Consider the following 24,078-nt stretch of genomic DNA (forward strand, 5'->3'; position numbering starts at 1 on the left):
GTCCCCCTATTAAAAGTCAGTACCCTATCACGAATGAAAAGTTGGGAAGGAGGTTAAAAATATCACATGACTCGCAGACAGTGGTGGTGTATGTCATGATGTGTGTGTGTCGTGTGTGTGGTGTGAAGTAGCGGATTCGAAGTAGCAAACCAAGCAGCTGTATTTGATTGTGTGTGTTGTGAATGGAATATGATGTGAAGTTCTTCGTTTCTTGGTCTGTTCATGACAGCTGCTATTTTTAGCTGTTTGCACTTGCAGCACCCAGGTAATAATTGTTAATGAATACTTGATGTGTTTTTAATTTTTAAAAGAAAGTAGGATAACTTTCCGTATGGCGCCACCACTTTTTCACTCATTTTTACAAAAAGGGATATCTCATTGAGGTAAATTAGATACTATATTATTCTATTTCGAATGAAAAAGTGGTGGCGCCATACGGAAACTTTTCCAATTATCAGCATAAAACCTCATTTGCTTGGTAGCGAGTAATGGGGAAATGTTGATAGTTAGTAGGCCTAAGTATATAAAACATTGTGAGAAACGGCTCCCAATGAAATGACATAGTTTTCAAGAAAGAAGTAATTTTCCACGAATTTGATTTTGAGACCTCAACTCAAGTTTAGAATCTGAGGTCTCAAAATCAAATATCTGAAAGCACACGACTTTGTGTGACAAGGGTGTTTTTTCCTTTAATAGTTATCTCGCAACTCCGACGACCAATTGAGCTCAAATTTTCACAGGTTTGTTGTTTTATGCATATATATGTTGAGATACATGTACACCAAGTGAGAAGACTGGTCTTTGACAATTACAAATAGTGTCCACTACTGCGGCCCTAGATTCCTTTTTTCAAAATGTTGACATTATCCGTCATAACTGTCATAACCGATAATGTAACAATTTCGAAAAAAAGGAATCTATCGCCCAAAGTCACTGGGTCTAGAGGTAGAATAACTTTACACTGTCAATGAAAAACTATCTAGATCTAATGAACTTCCCTCTTGAATTGTAAGGGCACAGCAATTTTCCCTCTGCTGTTATTGTTAATAAGGCCGGGTCACTTCTACTAAAGTCTAAACAGTTAAAGATGAGGAAATGTAAAAACTTTTTATAAAAAGCACCACATCAAAAGCACAGGGCACCATGGTAATTGCTGTGGGTGTCATGGATTAATTTGAGGCCTGCTTTTTGTAACTGTGCATACTGGTGACATTGTACTTTAGCTTTCTTTTATTGATTGTAAATGTTCTTTTATAACCAATAGCAGAGGCACTGTGATATACTTTGTGGAGAAGCGGATATCTGGTAACAAGTAATCAAGAAGTTTTGGTTCCTTCAGTGCTGCATCATAGAATTTAAGCTTTATACGTAAACACGGTTGACACAGCGAAATTTACTTCACCCATGAACTTCCATCAGCCAGGAAAACTACACATGCATATTATTTCATGAAGATAATAAACACAACTGGAGGAAATGGTGCTGTTCTCCAATTACACCACTATAGGTAGTGATGGTGTTCCAGATAAACACAACTAATTGCTCCACGGAATTCCATTTCCTTGTTGCGATATATGACTTTCCAGTGATTTCCTTGAATCCTGAATTGTGGTGTCGATAACTTGACCGTCAAAATGCCGAGTAACGACTGTCATCAGCTCCAGGAGCTAACGGTCTTCTTCCAGAAAAACAGTGAGTAGTGAAATCCTTGTTGGCTTCCTTCCATGCAAAACTGGGATACACATTTTTACAAATGCAGACCTGGAATTACATGTTTGAAAGGGCAAGGCCATTTTCATTTTGCAAAGAGCACTTCCATTGGAAAATCTAAAGGTCAATGGGACACTTTTTTGAAGGGGCACCAAGGCCAAATCCTTGGGCAACAGAGGCCACGGCCTCCGTATATAACCAGGCCTAGTTTATAGTAAAACAATAAGACAACTAGGCCCAACTTCATGGCTTTGCTTACCGTGGAATTCTGCGCTCATGGACCATAAAACTATGGGTTTTACAGGTTGCTGTAATCACAGAACTATACGGTAAGCAGAGTTATGAAATTGGACCCTAGTCCCATTGGCTAATCACTGAAATATTCAAACCCTGCCATCCATCCAAAAGTTTTCAAAGTAACTCGTAACATTTAAACCCACAGCCAAACAAATAACTATAAATCATCACACTAGTACACTATCTTTATTATTTTTCAACCAGGCGGGAAGATTTTGAAGGGAAGATGCAACCTCGCTCTCACCACCTACACCCTGGCCCACCTTAACCAGTGCTTCAAACAGAGCGAAGAGGAAGATCCCCTGGTAGAGAGTCAGTCGTCCTCTGACCCTACCAAGGATAGGACACGACCACAGACAGTCAAGTTTCTATACAGCTATGTGCAGAGAACACCAGCACTCAAGGTTTGAAAATAGTAACTTTACTCTTAGGTTTTTCAACTATGTATTTGGGCCCAATTTCACAGAGTCTCCTGACGATGACTAGAGCAAGCTAGTCAAAAAGTTGATACTAATTTAAGAACTGATTCCGCGGTAGTACAGTTAATCCTGATCCTATAAGCTAAAGTAGTAGTCCCAGCCCATTATCTATATCATCCGCCCGGGTAATAGTTAAAAAGCAGGACAGTTCTTTTCAGAACTGAGAAGTCTCCCAAACCCCCGAATACAACTGCTCTGCGGTAGTAGAATAAAGAAAGGCAGTTCTCTTAAGAACAAACTCTACCTGGCAAGTAGATACACACATTGTGTTACCGCAAACCAATTATAAATTCACAGAGCTGCTTACTAAGCAGAAATAGCAGTACAAATTTAAGGAATGCTTTTTGTTGGCATTCCACAGACAATGTTATTGTTTAATACATTGACTCACTCTCCTTTAAAATAAAGGTCTGTTATCGAGCTTGTCAATTTTTTTTTATTAACTCTTCTACCTGTCTACTGTCTGGTCCATAATTTAGTGAGTTATTACGTTGACTATTTGAACCATTCAATATCATCCACATGGAGATCCTGGTTTTGTTTGAGTGAAAACAATTAAAAGGTTTTACATCTTGTGTGAAATTGCCAAGTCTTTTCATAAGTAGGATTTGAAACTTTAAATGGTGGAAATACGATATGAAAAGGTTTGCGGTAACACCATAAAATGACTGTCTCTTAATGAGTTTGGGTGGTTCTGAAAAGAACCGTTGGTTTCAACTCGATGTTTCGATCAGTATGCTCTGATGACTTCTAGTGTTTTCCTATTTGTGGATTTTTTTTCTTCACAGTTGGTTCAGCCCCCAGCACGTTGTGAGAAGTTGCCAAGTCTTTACTATTAATTTGTGAATTTTGCTTTTCACACAGTTGGTTCAGCCCTCCAGTACATTGCATGGTCCCGTTGAGATATCTCGATTCAGCAGCCTGACCATGCTAGAGATCAAGAAGGTCCCTGTTCACATGCTGAATGGTCTGGGATGTCTACGCAACCAGTTGCAGGTTCTGATCTGTTCAAGATGTGTACACTCACTACAGGTGTGTTTAAGATCCAAGGGCTTGCCCTTAACACTAGCCCGGTGTGTTTGTTCTAGTAAAAACTTATATGGATAGCACACAACCACTTCTTAACTTGCCATGTTTACTTCTAAAGATTGTGCAACCTAGGGCCCCTAATAGCAATTTTTGTTAACGTGTTAAGTTATTTTTAAGTGTGTGGATGCTAGTTAAAATTTATTTAACCAATAAGCATGACAACATGTTTGTGATGACTACCATTAATACATCTGAACTGAAAGATACATTTAGGACAGCACATGATTAAAATCTGGGTTACTAAAACTTCCTGGGGGCATAAAATGCAAAGTTTACTAGCCCGGTGGGTTACTTCACAAAAAGCCTAAGCTCAAGACCTATGACTATGTCTGGATTTGAAATGTGGAAGTTGTAGCATTTGTAACATTTAACTTTTGGCCATTTGGGTGTAGTGTGCCAAATTCAAGCTCTAGTGTTGTCAGAGTGTGAGTTTGAATCCCACCCAAGTAATATTCCCTTGGATTTTTTTCACAGGAGCCGGGAAAGTACCGAGTATAAAGTGCTTTACACACAACAGTGTAAGGGTAAAACCAATATAATATTCAGGTGTATTCAATTTATGGTGTTTGTTTTTCCAGAGTTTGCTATGTTCTTGTGGAGGGGATATGTTAGCTGAGGCTCCGTGGTCAGCACTTCATACTCTCAACGTAAGCTATAATCACATTGACGCCCTCGATGACTCACTGGTAAGTATTTCACATTTCTGGCGAAGAAATCTTAATGTATAATTTACCTGTAAAATTGTTTGTCTGTTTGTTGGTGTGTTTAAGGGTGTTTTTTTGTTTGCTTGTCTACCTGTTTTTGTTTATGTCTATCATGTCCATGAAAAAAAAGAACTTTAGAGACCTCACAAAGTTGCCTAAATGTTATGATTTTTTTTAATATAAAGGTACTTAAAGCATGGGATTGGTAGACCTGACAAAATAGTTGCAGATATTGTGCATGCTTTTTGTGATCAACCATAACAAATCTGTGGAAATTTTGGGCTTAAAAAGTTAGAATATTTGCCTTAATTTTAATTTTCTCTCCCCCCCCCCAACTTTGACAGAGGCTACTACCCATGCTGAAGATGCTGGACCTCAGTCATAATGACCTGAGACACACAAGAGATTACCTGGAGGTAAGTTGACACTGCTTTACAAAGCTACTTCAGTCCAATTGATACTTGAGCGCACTTAGTGCCATTAGTTGAATGTTCTTGGTTGTAGGTCTATTTATATTTCTGGGTTATTTATTTATTTCTGTCAGGGTTCTTCCCATGTACAGGGTTTGTTTTTCTTTTCTTTTTTACAATTTGCATTGAACCAAAATTCAAATACGTGTCAATGTACAAAAAACACTTTTTTAATATTATATTACAAGAGAATATTCTGTCTGTTAAGTATATAGACAAGGGCAGAAGTTACAAGGCAGTCAAACAGTTAAAAAGTTACTGGACACAGAAACAACAATATTCTGGTGGACATTATCGGCTGAAACATATGAGGACCAGTAAAAATGAAGTCCAAGTGGTTCGGCATTATTAGAAGAAATATTTTGGTTCAAGATAACAAACTGTTAAACAAGTATTCTTCTGTTGTTTTGTTCCCTGCAGTGTCTGAGTGAGTTGGCTCATCTCAACCTTGGGTACAACCGTCTGGAGAGAGTGCCGTCCCTGGGTCTGGTCGCCCGCACCAACCTTCAGACCTTGGTGATCAGGAATAACAGCCTGGACAATCTGGGCGGCTTGGAGGACTACAGCAGTCTCTTGGAAATAGACTTGGGGAACAACTGCCTGTATGAAGGTGCCGAGCTAAGAACCTTGGGGTATCTGCACAATCTTAGAGAGGTTAGGAGAATAGGACAGGAATAATATCTGGGTCCAATTTCACGGCTCTGCTTACTGCCAAATTCTGCGTTTACAATCACCATTCTCCCCTGGGCTTTCTGTGTAAGCGTAGAATGTCTAGTAATGTGGGGTACACGCGCGCAAAAGCCAAAATTTCCCGCTAGCACGTGAAAAACGCTTGCGCTAAGCATAGAATTCCCTAATCTGTAAGTGCCGATTATTTGCTTTCGGTAAGCAGAGCCATGAATTTGGGCCTAGGTTTCTGCCACGCCCCCGAAGACAAGCAAGCAGAGCATATTGTTATAATTTGTTTTTACCCTCGCACTGTTGTGTATCAAGCCCTGTATACTCTCCCAAGTTTCCCAAGCTCTGTGAAAAAAATCAACAGGCAAATCATCTATTAAAGGCAGTGGCACTATTGGTAATTACTCAAAATATTTATTAGCATAAAACCTTACTTGGTAACGGGGCGAGGTTGGTAGTATAAAACATTGTGAGAAACGGCTCCCTCTGAAGTGGAGTAGTTTTCGAGAAAGAAGTAATTTTCCACGAATTTGATTTTGAGACCTCGGACTTAGAATTTGAGGTCTCGAATTCAAGCATCTGAATGCACACAACTTCGTGTGAAGGGTGTTTTTTCTTTCATTATTATCTCGCAACTTCGACGACCAATTGAGCTCAAATTTTCACAGGTTTGTTATTTTATGCATATGTTAAGATACACTAGGTGAGGAGACTGGTCTTTGACAATTACCAATAGTGTTCAGTGTCTTTAAATCAACTCAATGTTTTCCACATTAAATCATTGCGGTACCTGCTGCTGAAACCTGCTGGATTCAAACTGTCTCTAGCCACCAGGTTAGGTCTCTAGCCACCAGGTTAGGTCTCTAGCCACCAGATTAGGTCGATGGTCTAGTAGTAAGACATTTGCTCTAGCAGTGCAAATGTTGTGGGTTCCTATCCCACTCAAGTGATTTGCCTTTTTTTTTTTATAATGAACTCAGGAAGTACTGGTTATACAGTGCTTAATACACAAAAGGGTAAACAAATTATACTATTTATCTTCGATGCAAAATTAACATCAGAGTTTGTTGCTCGAAACGTTGAGACCACAACTTAATATAAATAAAAAACAACCCTTTGGCCTTCCAGCTACCCATCCACTTTTGGGACAAAAGATGTTATTTCAGCTCAATTGTTGTTACTCATTAATTATTTGAATTATTTCCGAAAGCAAATGACAATGTGATAAATGTTGTTGAGTTCAAATACATTGCCCATCATAACTTCATCGACGTAACTTTTATTATGATTATTTTTTTCACATCAAAGGTCAACCTCCTTGGCAATCCTTTGGCCTTTGACCCCAAGTACAGATCAATCGTTATCAGCAAGCTCCCTCCAGAGGCTTCATCACGAAAGGTAAGTCCATTTCAAGTTAATTCACATGCGGTTTTTATTACGAGCAAGCCATCTTGCTTAAAATAATCTTACTTTCAGTCCAACGGCAAATGCACATGAATAGAGTCGCGGATCGCAATAGCATGGCTCCAGTTTGTGATAGGAAATTTTGCTGGAAACAGTGCACATTTGTTGCACCCATGCACTTATTGGATGCACTTATTGGAAAAAAAACAAAAAAAGTTCTTCAGATTGAATATGTTTTTTAATCTGTTTGCGTGCCAAGGCTCTGGTTTTCAATAAATATAAAAGTATTTACATTTCCTTTTTGAATTTGTTTTGTCCCAATCCTCGGTGCTTTGTCTCTGCTAGGTGTACCTGGACGGCCTCCCTCTATCTAATACAGAAAACCAGGTAAAAAGTAATCACACAAACTTTCCCTTACAGAGCTTATAACTCATTTGTAGATTTAGATTTTTTTAATTTTGGATACTTTAGATATCTTTTTTTATTTTTCGATACTTTCTTTCTTTCTGTTTGTGTAAACTGTCAGTGATTTCAACCTTACCAACTGGATGCCTGGTTGTTAATTTTGTATCGTGAATGTAAAGAGCACTTCATTATTTTCGTTCTCAGGTTTAGCTGGCTGCCATGGATGGATGTAATTTTTATAAAATGTTTCATGTTTGTGTGGTTTTTCTCTTTAGATCTGCAATCCTCCTTGTCAAGTTTCATGGTTGAGGGAATTTTGTTTAACTCTCTGACTAGTCTTAATTTACTCACAGTTAAACTTCTTGTGCATGTAGTCTGGCATGAAACTTACAAATGTACCAATTCTTATTTCTTTTACATGGTCTTATCTGCACTTTATGTACATGTATGTGGGTTTTCAAGCTGATTTTTGTCCTTACCACAAACGGGTTCAAAGACTTCAAAAAAACATTAAGAAGTCATGTTGTGGTGCATTGGTTCTTGTATGTAATACTCAAATATCTAAATTTGCTGTCACCCCCCCCCCCAAAAAAAAAAGAAAAGAAAAAAAAAGAAAACAAATTAAAAAGCAAAGACTATCCGATGAAAAAGAACAAGGGTTTCCAGCTAATCCATTTTTATCTAATCCCTTACTAATTGAAATCTGTCACATGAAGTTCATCAAATTCATACATGTATGTAGAGCAATCAAGTGGTTTTTGGCCCAGTCCGAATTCTCGTCTACTGACTGTGGATTGACTACCATGGCAACATGCATTGAAGCATAGGGGCCCATGGCAACAGCCGTAGCCATAGCCACCAATTCAGACGTGGCCTTTAGATCATCTCATTGCCAATAAAATTAACTGATCATTTCATGCTCACACAATAATCTGGTGTTGGTAGTACCATGGAGGAAGGAAGAGAAGTAGTTCAAACGAAGGGACTTCAAAAGTCGAACCCGTGGTACCGCGGTCGTTCAACGACACCTCGTAATCACCCACATACCCCTTACACAAACAATGGGCGACCTGGCGTGTGTGAGCTTGCGCACGCGCACTTGGTTCTATTGCGGGTCGTTCGAGCTCCTTCTCTTCCTTCCTCCATGGTAGTACACAACCATACTGTAGTGTGGTTGTGTATAGTCAACCCTCCTGCTGGCTATCCACTCAATATCATCCAATGTGGTTTTCAATGATAGATAAACTGTGCCAGCCATACTGCATTGCATGGTACACACATGCACCTGTGCACAGGTAGTCCTGCGAGACAGAACTCGGGCAGTCAAATGTTTTCCAAAGGTGCGTTTTCGCAGTTGTAACAATAACTATCTTTTGAACTTGCCATTGACCAAAAAATTATTGGTTACGAATTTGAAATCGCACCCCAAATGGTTGGTCAACTTGATGATGGTCAGGGCCCAATTTCATGGCTCTGCTTACCGTAAGCACAGAATCGGCGCTTACGGAAGCAGGGAATTCTGTGCTTACGGCAAGCGTATTTCACTGATTAGGTGTTTACTCCCTGTTACTAGGTATCTAGGCTTACAAGGCTAGCGCAGAAATTCGGCGCTTGCACGTAATTGGGGAATCTTGATCGCAAGCACAGAATTCGGCGGTAAGCAGAGCCATGAAATTGGGCCTTAATAAGTGTTGGAAGTCCAGAGCAGGAAGTAATCATTGGCTATTGTCATACAGCAATCTCTACAGACAACTTAGAGGCAACCAATTGCACTGCATTCAAAAGGAACACACTAAATGCGCGTCTTTCGTTACCGCCATTTGAATGTCATTTCCTATGCATACATTTTGGTTCCGAAATTTAAGTGCATTGTGTAGTATAAAATACTCGGGTCAATACTACAGAAATTTTTTTATTGTTCAAACGATGTATCGCAATCCCCAAATTAAGTTTAAGGTAAAAATAGAAATTACTGTTGCCCCACTCAATACTTGCTTAGCAAAGAAAGTCGTCAAGCAATATTTTCTGATAAAAGAAATCATTATGAAGTTTGACCCTGGCCCTTTTACTGATTGTTCCCTTTCTTTTCTGAACAACAGAAGATACCCAGAATCAGTCTCTCCAAGCCCCTCGTCAGGATCCCCTCCCAGTCCTCTATCGACACCTGCAACTCAAACCTCTTCAACGAGATATCCAGCTTTGAGGAATCCATGGATCTGACGGACAGCATGGTCGTGGCTAAAGGCAAGAGGCCAAAGGGCAAGAAAGGCTCCAAGAAGGTCCGAACTGTATCCATCGCTGACCAAGGCACGACGAAGGGCAAAAACACAAACGCTGGGAGTGAGTAAATTTTTTGATTAAAGTTCTCCTATATCCATTGTTGCTGAAAGTAAACAAATTAAAAACCCTATGTGGAGCTACAGTCCTAGTTTATGTGCATTTTTTAATAACTTCGCTCAAATGATTTAAAAGCAACATTCTGCGACATCTACGCCCTAACCACCTAGAATCAACATACCAAAGATAAATTGCCGAGGGCCGATTTCACAAAGAGTCAAGAATGATCATCATTCCTTAGAGTAAACATTTGAAGAAAAAAATGTGTTGCCATCTGTTACGCTCTTAATTGCCCTTTATTTGGGATCCACATTTGAAGGTACAAAAGTGCTACAAGACTCGGACATCGAAGACACCAGGAGAGAACATGAAAAGAAACGTCAACTGTACGGTCCAGACTGGCTGCAGGCCCTGCAAGCACCGTACCAACAATCAGGAACAACCAGCGCATCCGACTCGGAAAGTACTGTAGGAAATGACTTTGGGAAGTCGAGGGTCACGAGAAGAGATCCACTCGTTCCTGGGAGTAGCGATATCGGCAGTGATATCGTTTTAAATGATATTGATAGACGTGATATTGATATTATTGGATTGGGTATTGATAAAAGTGATACCACCACAAACGGTACTGATAAAAAGAATATAAATCGGACTAGTACACATATCGATTATACCACGAAACAAGACGCTTATAAAATCGATATTGCAAAAGTTGATGCAGGTAAATCTGTTCATTCCAACGTGAATGTTGAGGACAGAGTTAACAGCAGACTCGATGAACCTATGGCGAGTGTAAATGAACAGGTTGTAGAGGCGATTATTGAGAAGTCGGAGTGGAATGGGACCATCGCGCAGCATGAGCATCTTGGAGTCCAGGCTGAGCTGATCTTGGAGAAGAACGACTCAAAGCCTTCTATCTTTCTGGAGCGGTCAGAGTCGGATATCGCTTTTGACAGTCCATGGGCTGAGACTGCACCAGAAGAAGAAGGTATGTTTTGGGTTCTGAAGGTCGTGAGCTTGGACATTGTAGGGATGGATCCTTTTTCCCTGATTGAAGGCACCAATAGTCTGTCAATCTTTGCGCATATTTGCACATTGAGGCCTGTAGTTGTTTTGTTTCCTTCATACACTGTTATATGGTAAGCAACGATTTGGAACCAAACATGTCACTTTATTTTTTTCAATTTTCTCAACTTACTCAGTTTATAGCCATATTCATCAGGGATGATACGGCTCTTTTCATCAAGGCTGAGAAGCAAATATGATCAGGGCTAGTGGTCCATAAAGCATCACCATTTCATTTGAAAAATGGACTTATGGAAAAGCAAGTTTGCAAAATTTTTCCTCCTGATTCCGCAGACAGTACCAAGAAAAAATCTAGCTAGTGGTCCATAAAGCATCACCATTTCATTTGAAAAATGGACTTGTGGAATAACAAGTTTGCAAAATTTTTCCTCCTGATTCCGCAAACAGTACCAAGAAAAAATCTGATGAGAAAATTTGAAAATCTCCCAGATAACGAAAACCTTTTCTCTTTGAAGTAATTCTAAATGTCTCCCTGATTATTGTATAAAATCTCCCCGACTGCAAGATGCAAATATTTGCAGTTCTGCTCTTGTGCAGTCTGTTTCTTTTTGGGTTTTTTTCGTTGTTTTTTTTTCTTGTTGGTTTTTTACTGCACCTTGAACACCCAGCACGGTGGATACGTGCGCATTACAAGTCTTATTATTATTATTTATTATTATTAGTAATATCGGTACTCTGCATTGTGTCTTTATCAGAGCATGAGCTGTTTAATCCCCTTCTCGTCACCGTACATGACTCTGTTCGAGGTGAAGACGTCCACCTCTTCCTGACAATCAAGGAGACTCACATCGAAGAGAGAGACCTGAATGGCCGAGTTGTAGAGAAACTGGAGATCAACTGCCTCAAGAGGTGAGACCAGAATTAGAGGATACAATAATCTCGAGACCCTTCCATACTTGTTTCACCTTTTCAAACTTGAATTGGTTGAATATCATCCAGAGTCAAGAATGAACTAATGATTCTGTGCGCATTTAAAATGTATAGACCATACATTTTAAATGTGTCATCAAAACATTTTAAGATTTAGAAAATAATTGCACAGTGGCATTTTACACCATTTTAACATGGTTAGAGACCTCTAATTTTCCCTCCATTTTCATAAGGACTCTACCTATTGGGAAAATGAGTGAATCAGAAAACTGAATTTGACCTTAGAGTCCCTCTTTAAAAAAGAAAGCTCCAAATCTATATAATAAGCAGGCGTACATGTGCCACTTTCTTTATGCTGGTTGTGAAGCCAAGGACTCCCAGAAAAGCGAACTTAATCACTGTACTAAGAACCGAACGACGGGAAGACAAGGAAGGAAGTTTAAAAAAAAAGATCACAGGCATGTTACTCGGGTGGGATTCGAACCCACGACCCTTGCAATTCTAGAGCAGTGTCTTACCAACTAGACTACAGAGGTTGCCCGGTAGCTAGAGGCAGTTCAAATCCTATGTTTTGGCAGCGGGTACTGCAACGATATAATAGATGTTAAATTTGCATCGGGGATAAAGAATATTAATTTTGGTTTTTACCCATACACCAATGTGTGATAGCACTGTATACTCAGTATTTTCCCGAGTCCTGTGAAGGAAGTTTCAGTTGTAGATGTGGGAGGAAAACCCCAGAGAATTATTCCAAGATAAACCCATGCAGTCAGAGAGGGACTGAAAACCCAATCCATGTAGTGCCCCCGGTGTGATTCAAACTGGGGGTCCTAGAGGTGGAAGGGGATGAAAGATACCACAATGCTAACCTGACCAATCTGTTAAAGACAGTGGACACTATTGGTAATTGTCAAAGACCAGTCTTCTCACTTGGTGTATCTAAACATATGCATAAAATAACAAACCTGTGAAAATTTGAGTTCAATTGGCTGTCGAAGTTGCGAGATAATAATGAAAGAAAAAAACCACTCTTGTCGCACAAAGTTGTGTGCTTTCAGATGCTTGATTTCGAGACCTCAAATTCTAAACTTGAGGTCTCGAAATCAAATTCTTGAAAAATTACTTCTTTCTCGAAAACTACGTCACTTCAGAGGGAGCCGTTTCTCACACTGTTTTAATACTATCAAACTCTCACCATTACTAGTAATCAAGAAAGTTTTAACGCTAATAATTATTTTGAGTAATTACCAATAGTGTCCACTGCCTTTAACTTTTTGTTAGTCATTGCTCCCATTACTCAATATCATATGAGCAGGGATACCACTAAGTGATGTTTGAAGCTTTCCATGGTGTGAACTATAAATAATAGACCGATCCATTACGCGCCGCCTCCTTACCAGTTGACCAATCACAGCCGCGAAACCCGATCACCATTAGTGCAAAGATCACCAAACGGTTACAATGGTGATCAGATTTCGCGGTTGTGATTGGTCAATGATAATTGGGCCTGGCTTAATTGATCGGTGTATTGAATGGTTGACCCGCAATTACTATTATTCTAAATAGTTTATTCTAAAGGATCGACTGTGAGACATCTGTTAACTTGTCGTTAATTATTGCTTCCATTCTCAGCATGCAGCAATCTGAGGAGTCTGTATGGAGTGAGGAGATCGGCGGTCATCGAGTCGTTCCTGTGGTCATGCTGGCCTTTGATTACATCAGGAGAGACCGCACACAAAGACGGTACACACTGGAAGATGAGGAAAGCTTGCTGGTAGGTTCCAGTTTTCAGGTTTATAAAGGGAAAACTTTAACAGAACTCAATAACAGTATGAAGAGGTCAGACATAAAGTCGAAGCTTGTACGAGGTCTACTCTCTTCACAAAGAATACATATAAACATTTAATTATAATCAAGAGTTTTCAAAAGAGGTTAGGGGTGATCAACTGGAATTCATCAGATTCCAAGACTGCCTGTGAGAGTTTTTGAAACCAAATCAGAGTGTGAGTTCGAATCCCGGTCGTGACACTTGTGTCCCTGAGCAAGACACTTCACTCAGGGGTAAATAGGTACCTGTGAGGGCATAGTTGGTTCTTTTGATTGATTAGATTTGATTGCGCTACATATTTGGCGACACAGGCTGTATACTCCCCAGGGAGCTAAGATGGTTTAAGGAATGATTTAAGGCCCAGTGACAGGGGTAATAATGTTGAAGCGCCATGAGCGTCACTGCGTGACAGACCTGAGGGCTATATAAGAAGCCACTATTATTATTATTATTACTATTAAATCAAATCACAAAGTGATTAAATTGTCTCACAATGGCACACCTGCATCCTTATCCATTACGCCAAACTTTTACAAACCAGAAAATAGACACCTGAAACCTGGGCCCAATTTCATTGAGCTGCTAAGCACAAAATTTTGCTTAGCATGAAATTTCTTCCTTGATAAAAACAGGATTACTAACAAAATGTCCACATGATTTTAAGGATGAGCAAACAACAGCTTAAGAAACAGTAACAAGCAATAATATGCAACAAATGGAAAATTGGTTGGTAATACTGTTTTTATCAAGGAAGAAATTTCATGCTAAGCAAATTTTTGTGCTTAGCAGCTTTATGAAATTGGGCCCTGGTTTTACAGTTTAAGAGGGGAATCCACCGATGGATGTGTATACACAGTGGAAGTATTCCTGGATATTAACAAAAAAGTAAGATCTCCAACATATTAAAGGGCTGGATAACTCAGTTGAATGTAATTCATAGGTGGTAGGTTCAAGTCTCGTTCTAGTTATTTTTCCTTGTTCAACCCCAAATTATTCAAAAGTCAGTTTCCCTTTTGGTTTATTACTTGCTATGTTTGTCCTTTTCCTGAAAGATTCTGACCAAGACTCTGCAGCCATTCCTAGAATGGAACCAGCAGCAGGCGGCCGCCTTGGGAAAAGGTTTGTGTCAGTGTCTGAAATGCTCCCTGGAGTTCTCCCGAGACCAGGCCAAAAGGAGACTGCCGACCCGGCACAGGGGCAGCATTCGGGGAGGTAACATTTCCGACGACGAAGGTAATAATGGTGAGTGTTGTAACAGTTTTTCCAGGAAAACGCAAGAACGATCTTGTATGTTAAATTTTTTACCTCTTTGTAGATTTGCAAAGGGGAGTGCATAGGAGTATGCTGTTTGAGTGAAGGGTACAGTTTTGTCGCCTTAAATTTTGTTCTTGACGGGGCACAGCAATTTTCCTCCTGGTAAGGGGCACTCCTATGAGGATTGGAGCTTTGAAAAGGGCACCACAGAAAAAGCACAGGGCACACAGGGCAATTGCTGTGGGTGCTTGGGGTGTTATTTGGTGGCCTGAAGTATCAAAAGCCGGAGCTTAGCAGATCAGTTATTTATTGCCAAAATAATAAAAATAATGATAATAGTAAGACTTGTAATGCGCACATATCCACCCTGCTGGGTTTTCAAGGCGCAGTAAAACCAAAAACAAAACAAAGAAAAACAGACACAACAAAAATTAGTCCTTGAAAACCTGTGACAGTTTTGAGAATAGACTCGAGTTTTGTGGTACAAAGACAAGATCTAAGATTAAGTGGTAGAGAGTTTCAGATGCGTGGCGCAGCTGAAGAAAAAAAACATGTCAACCCATGAGTGTCGAGACTTGGGTTCAATGAGGAGATGCATGGAACTTGATCGAAGATTCCATGAACCATCCTTGAGTCGGGAACATTGGCTTAGTGGTATCTTTCATCACCTTTCACCTCTGGGACCCCTGTTTGAATCCTGCCTGGGGCGCTATGTGGGTCTTCAGTCCCTACCTGACTGCATTGGTTTTCCCTTAAAGGAACACATTGCCTTGGATCGGTCGAGTTGGTCTTTTGAAAAGGGTTTGTAACCATTTGATATAAAATTGATATGGTTAGAAAGATGTTGTAAAAGTAGAATACAATGATCTACACGAATATGCCTCAAAATTGTGTGGTTTCCGTTTTACCTTGTCGACTTACACGGTCGGCCATTTATGAGAGTCAAAAAGTTGACTCCGATAAATGGCCGACTGTGTTAATTCGCGACGTAAAATGAAAACCGTGCAATTTTGAGTGATACTTGTGTGGATCATTATGTTCTACTTTTAAAACATCTTTCCAACCATATAAATTTCATAACAAACGGTTTCAAATGTTTTTTATAGACCAACTTGTCCAATCCAAGGCAACGTGTTCCTTTAATACTCTTGGGTTTCTCCTTCCACATCTAAAACTGAAACTTCCTTCATTGTCTTCTCTCCAGTGGGTTCTTGGCTAGTACAGTGATTAAGTTTCACTTTTCGGAGAGTCCTTGGCTTCACAATCAGAATTAGAGCCATTGGACACTTTCGGCACAGCAAAAAAAAAAGTTCGCAGATTTACAAATAACTTACAGGGTTTACAGAAGGTAATGGTGAAAGACTTCTCTTGAAATGGAATTCCATGAAATGCTTTACTTTTCCAGAAAACATTAAAACAATTATCAATTCTCGTTGTCGAGAATTACGGATTTATTTTAAACACGTAATGACACGGCGAAATGTGCGGAAACAAGGGTGGGTTTTTCCGGTATTTTCCCCCGACTCCGATGACCGATTGAGCCTAAATTTTCACAGGTTTGTTATTTTTTATATCAGTTGTGTTACACAAAGTGTGGGCCTTTGGACAATACTGTTTACCGAAAGTGTCCAATGGCTTTAATGAAATGAGAGGATAAACTTCTTTATGGCTGTATATTAAATATCTTCAAATTTTACCCGACACAGACTTTTTTCCTTGCTACAGTCCTATATCAATGTACCAAGGTTAGTGAGATTCGGTTTTTGTGTCCGTTACATGAGGATGTTCATCTGTGGCCACTAACTATGACTGTTGTGTGCAGCTTGTCAGCTTGTCATGTTGTTTCCATAATCGACCCGATGGCTGGTCTCGCTTGTTATTCTGACAGATGATGTGATGTTTATAAAAGAGAAAGTACAACATCTTGTTCATGTATGTAATTTGGGCAAATTACTAGCAGCATTTTGCATGGATTTAAATTTGGCAAATACTTCAAAAATGAATGACCATTAAAAAAATTTATAGAAAAATCACACCTATGAACAAATGTTGAACTTTTCCCCATTACAGGATGTTTAATCACTCTTTGATCACTCAATAATAATTCTGTTCATGTGGCTTCATTTTGAATTGATTGGCTGAAAAATGCAATATGTGTTTGGCTTTATACATTAGGTGTGGGGTTTTGAGATTGGTCTGCATTTTGGTAATTAATGAAAGTGGATTGGTCTTAAAAAAAAACAATTTTAAGCCTCTGAGTTCTATGCGACAAAAACTGTCTGTCGTGAGCAATTTTTGAAAAATTTGGCAGATCTACTTGTCATCTGATATGTCTTACATGGGTTAAAGAATATAGTTGTGACATTGTGGCTATGGTAACAATGCTTGTATTCGTGTCAGACTTTAACACTATTTACGCATGTATACCACTATTGAGACAGAATGTGGCACTAACTCATGGAGAAAAAGCTTTTGAACAAAACGCACAATTGGAAATGCTGATATTGATATTTGTGTGAGATTGTATTTTGTACAAAGGAAATATTGCCTTCTTGCATTTGAATCGCGTCGCTATGTAACCACTGCTCAGATCGTGATTGGGCAGGATCATCTTGCTCAGAAAATGTATTTCAGTCAGTGTGTTCGATCAGTTTGGTTTGGTCAGTCAGTTTGTTTGATTTATAGACACAAGTCTTGAAGTCTATCACTGATGCAAAGTACATGTACACTATTGGCTAGACTTGTCCCCTGTCTTTATCTGCAAGGATAAAAACAGTTATTGGCTTTATATGCAAACACATTTACGTCGAATTTAACTGCAAATCTAGTTTGGTGTATGTATGTGGCTGTTTACCGGTTGTGATTCAGTAACAAAATCGTTCTCAAAACAATTTGATGATAAGAACAAGATTGTTAATATTAACAACAACCACCCAAGAGAAATAACAGTAAATAATTAGGAATTTTTTTTTATATAGATCTTCAAGAATGAAGTTGAAGGTTGGGGTTGCCAAAAAGCCAGTTTCCACAAAAGTCCAACCGATGAATCAATCTTAATTGCTAAGCAAAGTGTGATGTCACAATGCAAGTCACCATGGTGATATTGGCAACTCATGTCAAGCTTTAACTTTTTTCCGCTTCGTGAATTCCAGTCCAAGTACTAACAAAGTCTGATTTGTACGAAGGTTTTTAAACATTCCTTTGTAACTCCCGTCCACATTATCTTTTTTCCCATCCCATGCCAAACACAGATATTGAGTCATGGATGAACGAGGTACCAGTCTGTCCGTCATGTAATAGTGATTTGATAGTTGAGTTGGAGAGCCCGATGCCCAACAGCAATCACACGTCGACCGTGAACACTCCCGTTGGTTCACTCAACTCAGGGGATATGAATTTGAAACCCATGGCAACCTCGTCTCCCTGGAAACTAAGGTAGGCACACTTGCAAAAACTACTTCTTCTTAAATAATAAAAATACAGACTTTTTTTAATTCAGACATTTGAAAGTCTGTAGTATTTTTCTCACAATAAAAGAAGTTATACTCTTTGATCTACTTCATTATAGCATTGGGGAAACTGTTCGCAAAAGTTCTGTGTAACCTATAACTCTAGGGGTTATTGTACCTTCTAAGATCTGGGCCCAATTTCATAGTGCTGCTAAGCACAAAAAGTTTGCTTAGCTTAAAATTTTTTCCCTTGATAAAAACAGGATTACCAACCCAATTTCCTGGTGATTTTCAGGACAAGCAAATAACAGCCGAATACCAGTAACAAGCAACATGCAACAAATGAACATTTTGTTGGTAATCCTGTTATTATCAAGGATGAAATTTCATGCTAAGCAAATTTTTGTGCTTAGCAGCTCTATGAAATTGGGCCCTGGATCCCAGTTTCAGCGATTTTTGTCAGCAATGACTCTCACCCCAGATAATACATTGTAGTATATCAGGCAATAATATGCCACTCTATGCAATATATGAAGCAATTTGTTACAAAAATGTCCGTTCAAACAAGGGAGTCTTTCAAAGTCCCTTGCAATTCAGAACAGAGTCAGCTTGGCAAATCATTCCATAATGAAGGTGCAATAAAGTTGAAGGCTTTCTGATCATAGACTTTTGTAGAAACAGTAGTTAGCATCAGTAAGGATTTGGTGTTCATGTTGAAACGATGTGGTAATAAATAGGTATACACATTCAAACCGGGCACCTATAACAAAAGAGGACAATCGAGTCCACGGTTCTGGAAAGGTCCACAGTTGGAGAACATGTACAAAACCATTGGGAGCTGTTGCAAAAAAGTTAGAGTATAAACAAAAGAGGGACAATAGGAGGTCCATGGTTGCAGGCGTATACACACTTGTGTAAGTGAGTCAAAGCTAAGCAATAACGGCACGAAATTTCTTTTTCTCCACTCCAGGGATAAAGAGGCATTATTTGTGTCGTCAACCGAGAAGAGCAGAAGTGGCTCCTCCACAGAATACCACAGTGCCAATGATTCGCTGTCGTCAAGTCCAGCTCAGACCCTGGTGGCAAGACCTAGTGTGACCTCTTCATCGTCTGGTACGTCTACCCTCTTCAACAGCTGCGTAAAGTTATCATCTCCTAAGCACAGTCAGCATGAACTCACCTCGGAAGAGATAAGTAGGAATGAGATGAGTTCAGTGCAGTCTATCAACGATGGGCGGAGTAACGTGAGCAGCTTTGCCCTTCCTGACGCGACGGTTAAGCTTAACAGAGGAGACGAGACTAACCCGCTGGACAACATGTCATCCTATGAACATGAGAAACTCCGCGAACTCCTCCAGGAAAATATCGCCCCGTTCAGCCAGAAATATTCCCTGGTGCCCTCGGATATCCTGGAGGGTGTGATAAGCGACGATCCCTCGGGAACCAGCACTCCTAGGTTAGAAGAGACATCTAATGCATCCCAAACAAAAGATGCGAGAAATTTTGTCAGTTATGGCGATGAGAGTAAGGGGAATAAATCTGAGACTCTGCCAATGAGAACTAACGGGATTAGTGGACCCTACAGTGAGGACGATATAGTGATACTACCGGCCGAGAAAGTAAACAATGACGCGCATGATACTGTTGGCTATAACGACTCGAACAATGCCATCCAGGATGCACCATCTTTTGACTCGACTAACGTCGGACGGGCAGGTAGCACGGACAGCGAGATCGCCGTACTGCGGAGCATGAGCATCGATGCGGTCAGCATTACGTCAGACTGTGTATTCGACTCGAGCCTAAACGCTGCGCAGAGCAATCTTGCCAATGCACTGAGCGACGCAGCCAGCAGACTTGAAATTAGTAGCTCATCGAAAGCGTCGTTGGAGTCGTCCTGCAATCTTGAGAACTCCGGTAAATATTCCTCGTCTCCCGGCGATAACATCTACAGGGATACTCTTGCCACGGGAGATCTAGTTAAGACTAAAGGACAAACCTCTTTGAGTAAGGAGAGCTCAATGAGTGTTTCGTTTGAGGCGAGTGGTAGCGTCGCCGTACCGAGAAAACATTCCATGATTGACGTCAGAGATGGTGACTTTAGTAATGTAGACCATCGGTTGAAACTTTACTTCTCGATGTCACTGTTTGGGAGTAAGGAAGAGCTTGCATGTATGACTAAGGTAAGTCAACCCTCTTACTGTGTGACCATTAATTTCATCCCCAATGGTTGGGATTAACAGCTATGTTGGAAGAGCCCCTTTACTAAATGATGGCCTTGCCCTCTAAAAAATAAAACTCAAGGCCTGCATATGGCTCTTGCCCTTAAACCTTCTCGGTTTTATTTCCCAAACCAATGAAAAACTTAAAATCTTTAGTCTCTAGTATGAAAATGTTTGTTTGTTTTTTCTATTTCAGTGTAGAATATTTCAATTCAGCAAATCTATGAACTTTGCCGGTCTCGTTGTGATTTCTACTCACAACATTTATATGATGAGGATAACCAAAGAAGAAAGGTAATAAAATTTAATGTTTAATTGAATCCCTTGTGGTTTATTATGTGATATATTGTTTAATATTGGTCTAATTTATATTCAGTACATTTATAATGGTGTGTAGTTTATATTGTGTATTGCATGTAGGCAAAGAAATTTTCCTCCATTTAGGACCTTTAAATTGAATTGAATAAAGTAACTTCCGGGGGTTGTGTCATAAAATTGGGTTGTATCGAAAAATTTGGTTTGATCCCTGGCTACACGACAGTTTGCGGTTGTATATGTCATCTGACTGGCACTCCAAAACAAAGATATTTAAAAAATAGGGAGCCAACATTAAGGCTCATAGATAGCTCAGTTGGTAGAGCGCCAGCACAATATTCCGTAGTTCATTGGTTCAACCCCAAATTATTCACACAATTATTTTGGATTATCTGTAGCAGAGGATGATCATTTCCGTATTTTGTCAAAAAATTAATTGTTGTTTAAAGACACTGGACACTAATGGTAATTGTCAAAGACCAGTCTTCTTGCTTGGTGTTTCTCAACATTTGCAAAAAAAAACAGACCTGTGAAAATTTGAGCCCAATCGGTTGTCGAAGTTGGAAGATAAAACACACCTGTCACACAAAGTTGTGTGCTTTCAGATGCTTGATTTCGAGACCTCAAACTCTAAATCTGAGGTCTCAAAATCAAATACATGGAAATTTACTTCTTTCTCGAAAACTACGTTACTTCAGAGGGAGGCGTTGCTCACTATGTTTTATGTTTTATACCATCAACAGCTCCCCATTACTCGTTACCAAGTAAGGTTTTATGCTAATAATATTCGAGTAATTACCAAAAGTGTCCACTGCCTTTAACCAACTCTCAAGGGTAGAGGTTTGTGTAATACTGTTTTGTTTTTCTTTTATTCAGTGAGAAGCCATCCAACTGGCTCACTAAGAGAACACAGCATTCAATCAGAGATCTACTCCATGTCCACATCGGGCCTGGTAGTCAAAGCTTCCAGCTGGACTTCAACAATGAGGGCGTCCTGTACACTATCGTCCTGAGGGACAGCGAGATGTGTGAAACCTTTGTCAAGTATCTTGTTGGTAAGTGTAGGTTTTTTTTTTTTTTTTTATATAATAATAATAGTCGCTTCTTATATACATGTGGCAGTGAGTGACGCTAAAGGGGCTTGAACATAATTTGTTTTCCTTTTTGGACCTACTCCTTCTCATGACATGGTAAGGTGAACTTGGGTTTATTTATTAATTCTGGTTGTGAAAATTGTAATACAAACTTTTGAAGCATATAATCTAGTAAATAAAACAATCACTCAAGGCACTACAGAAAAGATGACACAAAATTATCAAACTCTACAGAATTTACACCCAAACAGGAATGTTAATAAATTGCAGTAAACATAAGTTTCTTAATATGAGTTTGCAATGTGTTGAGAGAGTGAGTATTTGATGTCGTTGGGTAGCTTGTTCCATAAGACTAGTGCAATGTGAGGAAATGCACGGTCACCATATAGTGGTTGGTACGAGATTTAGGTGCACTGAAGCGAAGGGTTCTCAGAGAAGCAAACTTCTTAGAGCTTTAAAAAAAAACATGTGAACATTATTGTTCATCTCCTGACGATGACTAGAGCAAGCTAGTCGAAACGTTGCGACCAATTCAAGAACTGACTCCGCGGTAGTGCAGTTAATTTTGATCCTATAAGCTAAAGTAGTAGTCCAGGTCAGTACTCTATACCTTCCGCCCTGGCAGTAGTTAAAAAGCAGGACTGTGAAGTCTCTCGAACATCCAACTTCGCGGAAGAATAATTAAAAAAAGACAGTTCTCTAAAGAACAAACTCTACCTGGCTAGTAGATACACACATGGTGTTACTGCAAATCAAATATATATTGTTGTTTGTTGTTAATTCTTGATGCAGATGCAGTGAAGCGAGGTCCAATGAGCAAGAAGTGCCGGTTTAAGGACATCGTTAGAGATCATCCTAACACACTGATGAACATGATGAGTCAGATCATGGGTGCGTCAATGAACGGAACGTCTCTAGAAAGAGACACAGAGCTCAGTTTGTATCTACTGGCATACTGCAAGACCATCAATGAAGTCACTAAAGGTTAATATTTATGTTTTATATTCGGTGTGTTGTTGCAGAGCAGTGTAGTGCTGCATCGGATTTGATAGTTCCTCACGCTTTAGCCTGATTTCCAATTTGTTTGCCGTTGAGAAAAAATAAAAAAAAATAAAAAAATTGACACCTTTGGTAAGAGTCATAGACCAGTATTCTCACTTGGTGTTTCCCAACATAATTATGCATAAAATAAGGCTCTTTTATTGTGGTTTTTTGTTTAAGAGGCTATAATGCTAACTGTATATTTGTATCTTAAATACATCCTTAGTATTAGACCATTTCATTATTAACCAACTTTTATTTATATATGCCAGAACCATTGTACTTAAAAATATTCAGCAGATGTTTTTAAGAAACATTGTTAACAAGCTTTTAAAGGGACTCATACACATTTTAAAGGCAGTGGACACTATTGGTAATTACTCAAAGTAATTACTAGCACAAAAACTTACTTGGTAACGAGTAATGGGGAGAGGTTGGTGGTATAAAGCATTGTGAGAAACGGCTCCCTTTGAAGTGGAGTAGTTTTCAAGAAAGAAGTAATTTCCACGAATTTGATTGCGAGACCTCAGATTTAGAACTTGAGGTCTCGAAATCAAGCATCTCAAAGCGCACAACTCCATATGACAAGTGTTGTTGTTTTCTTCATTATTATCTCCCAACTTTGATGACCGATTGAGCTCAAATTTTTCACAGGTTTGTTATTTTATGCATATGTTGAGATACACCAAGTGAGAAGACTGGTCTTTGACAATTACTAATAGTGTCCAGTGTCTTTAACATTTCACCATTCCATCTTCACAGGGATGGCCATTCACCTAGCACCCATCAGCATCCTGGTGACCTCAAACGACCTCTACCTGGCCGAAGAGAATCATTTCTGGCCCCTGAGGCAAACCAAGACAAAGGGTCTCGCTAAGATGACCCAGTTCAGCCTCAAGGAACATCAAAAGATAACTGATGTCATTGAAGTGGTGAGTGTTGGAGATGACTGTGTTTTCTTAGTTTGGTATTAATTTGTGTTATTTTTATTAATTTTGTAGTTTTTTTTATATACATGTAGTTTCATACTTTTGTTTAATAAAAACATTCAACAAAAAAATATATTTTTTCTTTTATTTTTTGTCTGTATTATTATTTAATAATAATGTTAAATTTGCATCGGGGATAAAGAATATTAATTTTTTTTTTGGGTTTTTACCCATATACACCGATGTGTGTAGCACTGTATACTCAGTACTTTCCCGAGTCCTGTGAAGAAAATCACAGGCATTTTACTCGAGTGGGATTCGAACCCACGACCTTTGCAATTCTAGAGCAGTGTCATACCAACTAGACCACCGAGATTGCCCGGTAGCTAGAGGCAGTTCGAATCCTATGTTTTAGCA

At 39.3% G+C, this 24,078-nt stretch overlaps 1 protein-coding gene across 5 annotated transcripts in view; it reads left to right on the plus strand.

Moving 5' to 3' along the window:
* Positions 1-105: 105 nt before the first annotated feature.
* LOC139937372 (serine/threonine-protein kinase 11-interacting protein-like) overlaps positions 106-24,078 on the plus strand; it is a 39,553-nt gene continuing 15,580 nt past the window's right edge. Inside the window, exons 1-20 of one of the 5 annotated variants that reach the window (XM_071932489.1) lie at positions 106-265; positions 1,265-1,692; positions 2,212-2,411; positions 3,351-3,518; positions 4,154-4,261; positions 4,624-4,695; positions 5,170-5,403; positions 6,736-6,825; positions 7,177-7,218; positions 9,336-9,576; positions 9,893-10,561; positions 11,355-11,508; positions 13,162-13,303; positions 14,410-14,599; positions 17,863-18,046; positions 19,031-20,243; positions 20,479-20,576; positions 21,474-21,652; positions 22,484-22,675; positions 23,495-23,664. In XM_071932489.1, the coding sequence (XP_071788590.1) occupies positions 1,635-1,692; positions 2,212-2,411; positions 3,351-3,518; positions 4,154-4,261; positions 4,624-4,695; positions 5,170-5,403; positions 6,736-6,825; positions 7,177-7,218; positions 9,336-9,576; positions 9,893-10,561; positions 11,355-11,508; positions 13,162-13,303; positions 14,410-14,599; positions 17,863-18,046; positions 19,031-20,243; positions 20,479-20,576; positions 21,474-21,652; positions 22,484-22,675; positions 23,495-23,664 (4,404 nt within the window). In that variant the 5' untranslated portion in view covers positions 106-265; positions 1,265-1,634. Of the gene's footprint in view, positions 266-1,264; positions 1,693-2,211; positions 2,412-3,350; positions 3,519-4,153; positions 4,262-4,623; positions 4,696-5,169; positions 5,404-6,735; positions 6,826-7,176; positions 7,219-8,500; positions 8,577-9,335; positions 9,577-9,892; positions 10,562-11,354; positions 11,509-13,161; positions 13,304-14,409; positions 14,600-17,862; positions 18,047-19,030; positions 20,244-20,478; positions 20,577-21,473; positions 21,653-22,483; positions 22,676-23,494; positions 23,665-24,078 lie in introns of those variants that run through there. The other 4 variants (XM_071932491.1, XM_071932490.1, XM_071932492.1 and 1 more) reach the window with 4 other exon arrangements.

This window comes from Asterias amurensis, chromosome 5 (assembly GCF_032118995.1).
Source record: "Asterias amurensis chromosome 5, ASM3211899v1".
In the NCBI taxonomy this organism is placed as follows: Eukaryota; Metazoa; Echinodermata; class Asteroidea; order Forcipulatida; family Asteriidae; genus Asterias; species Asterias amurensis.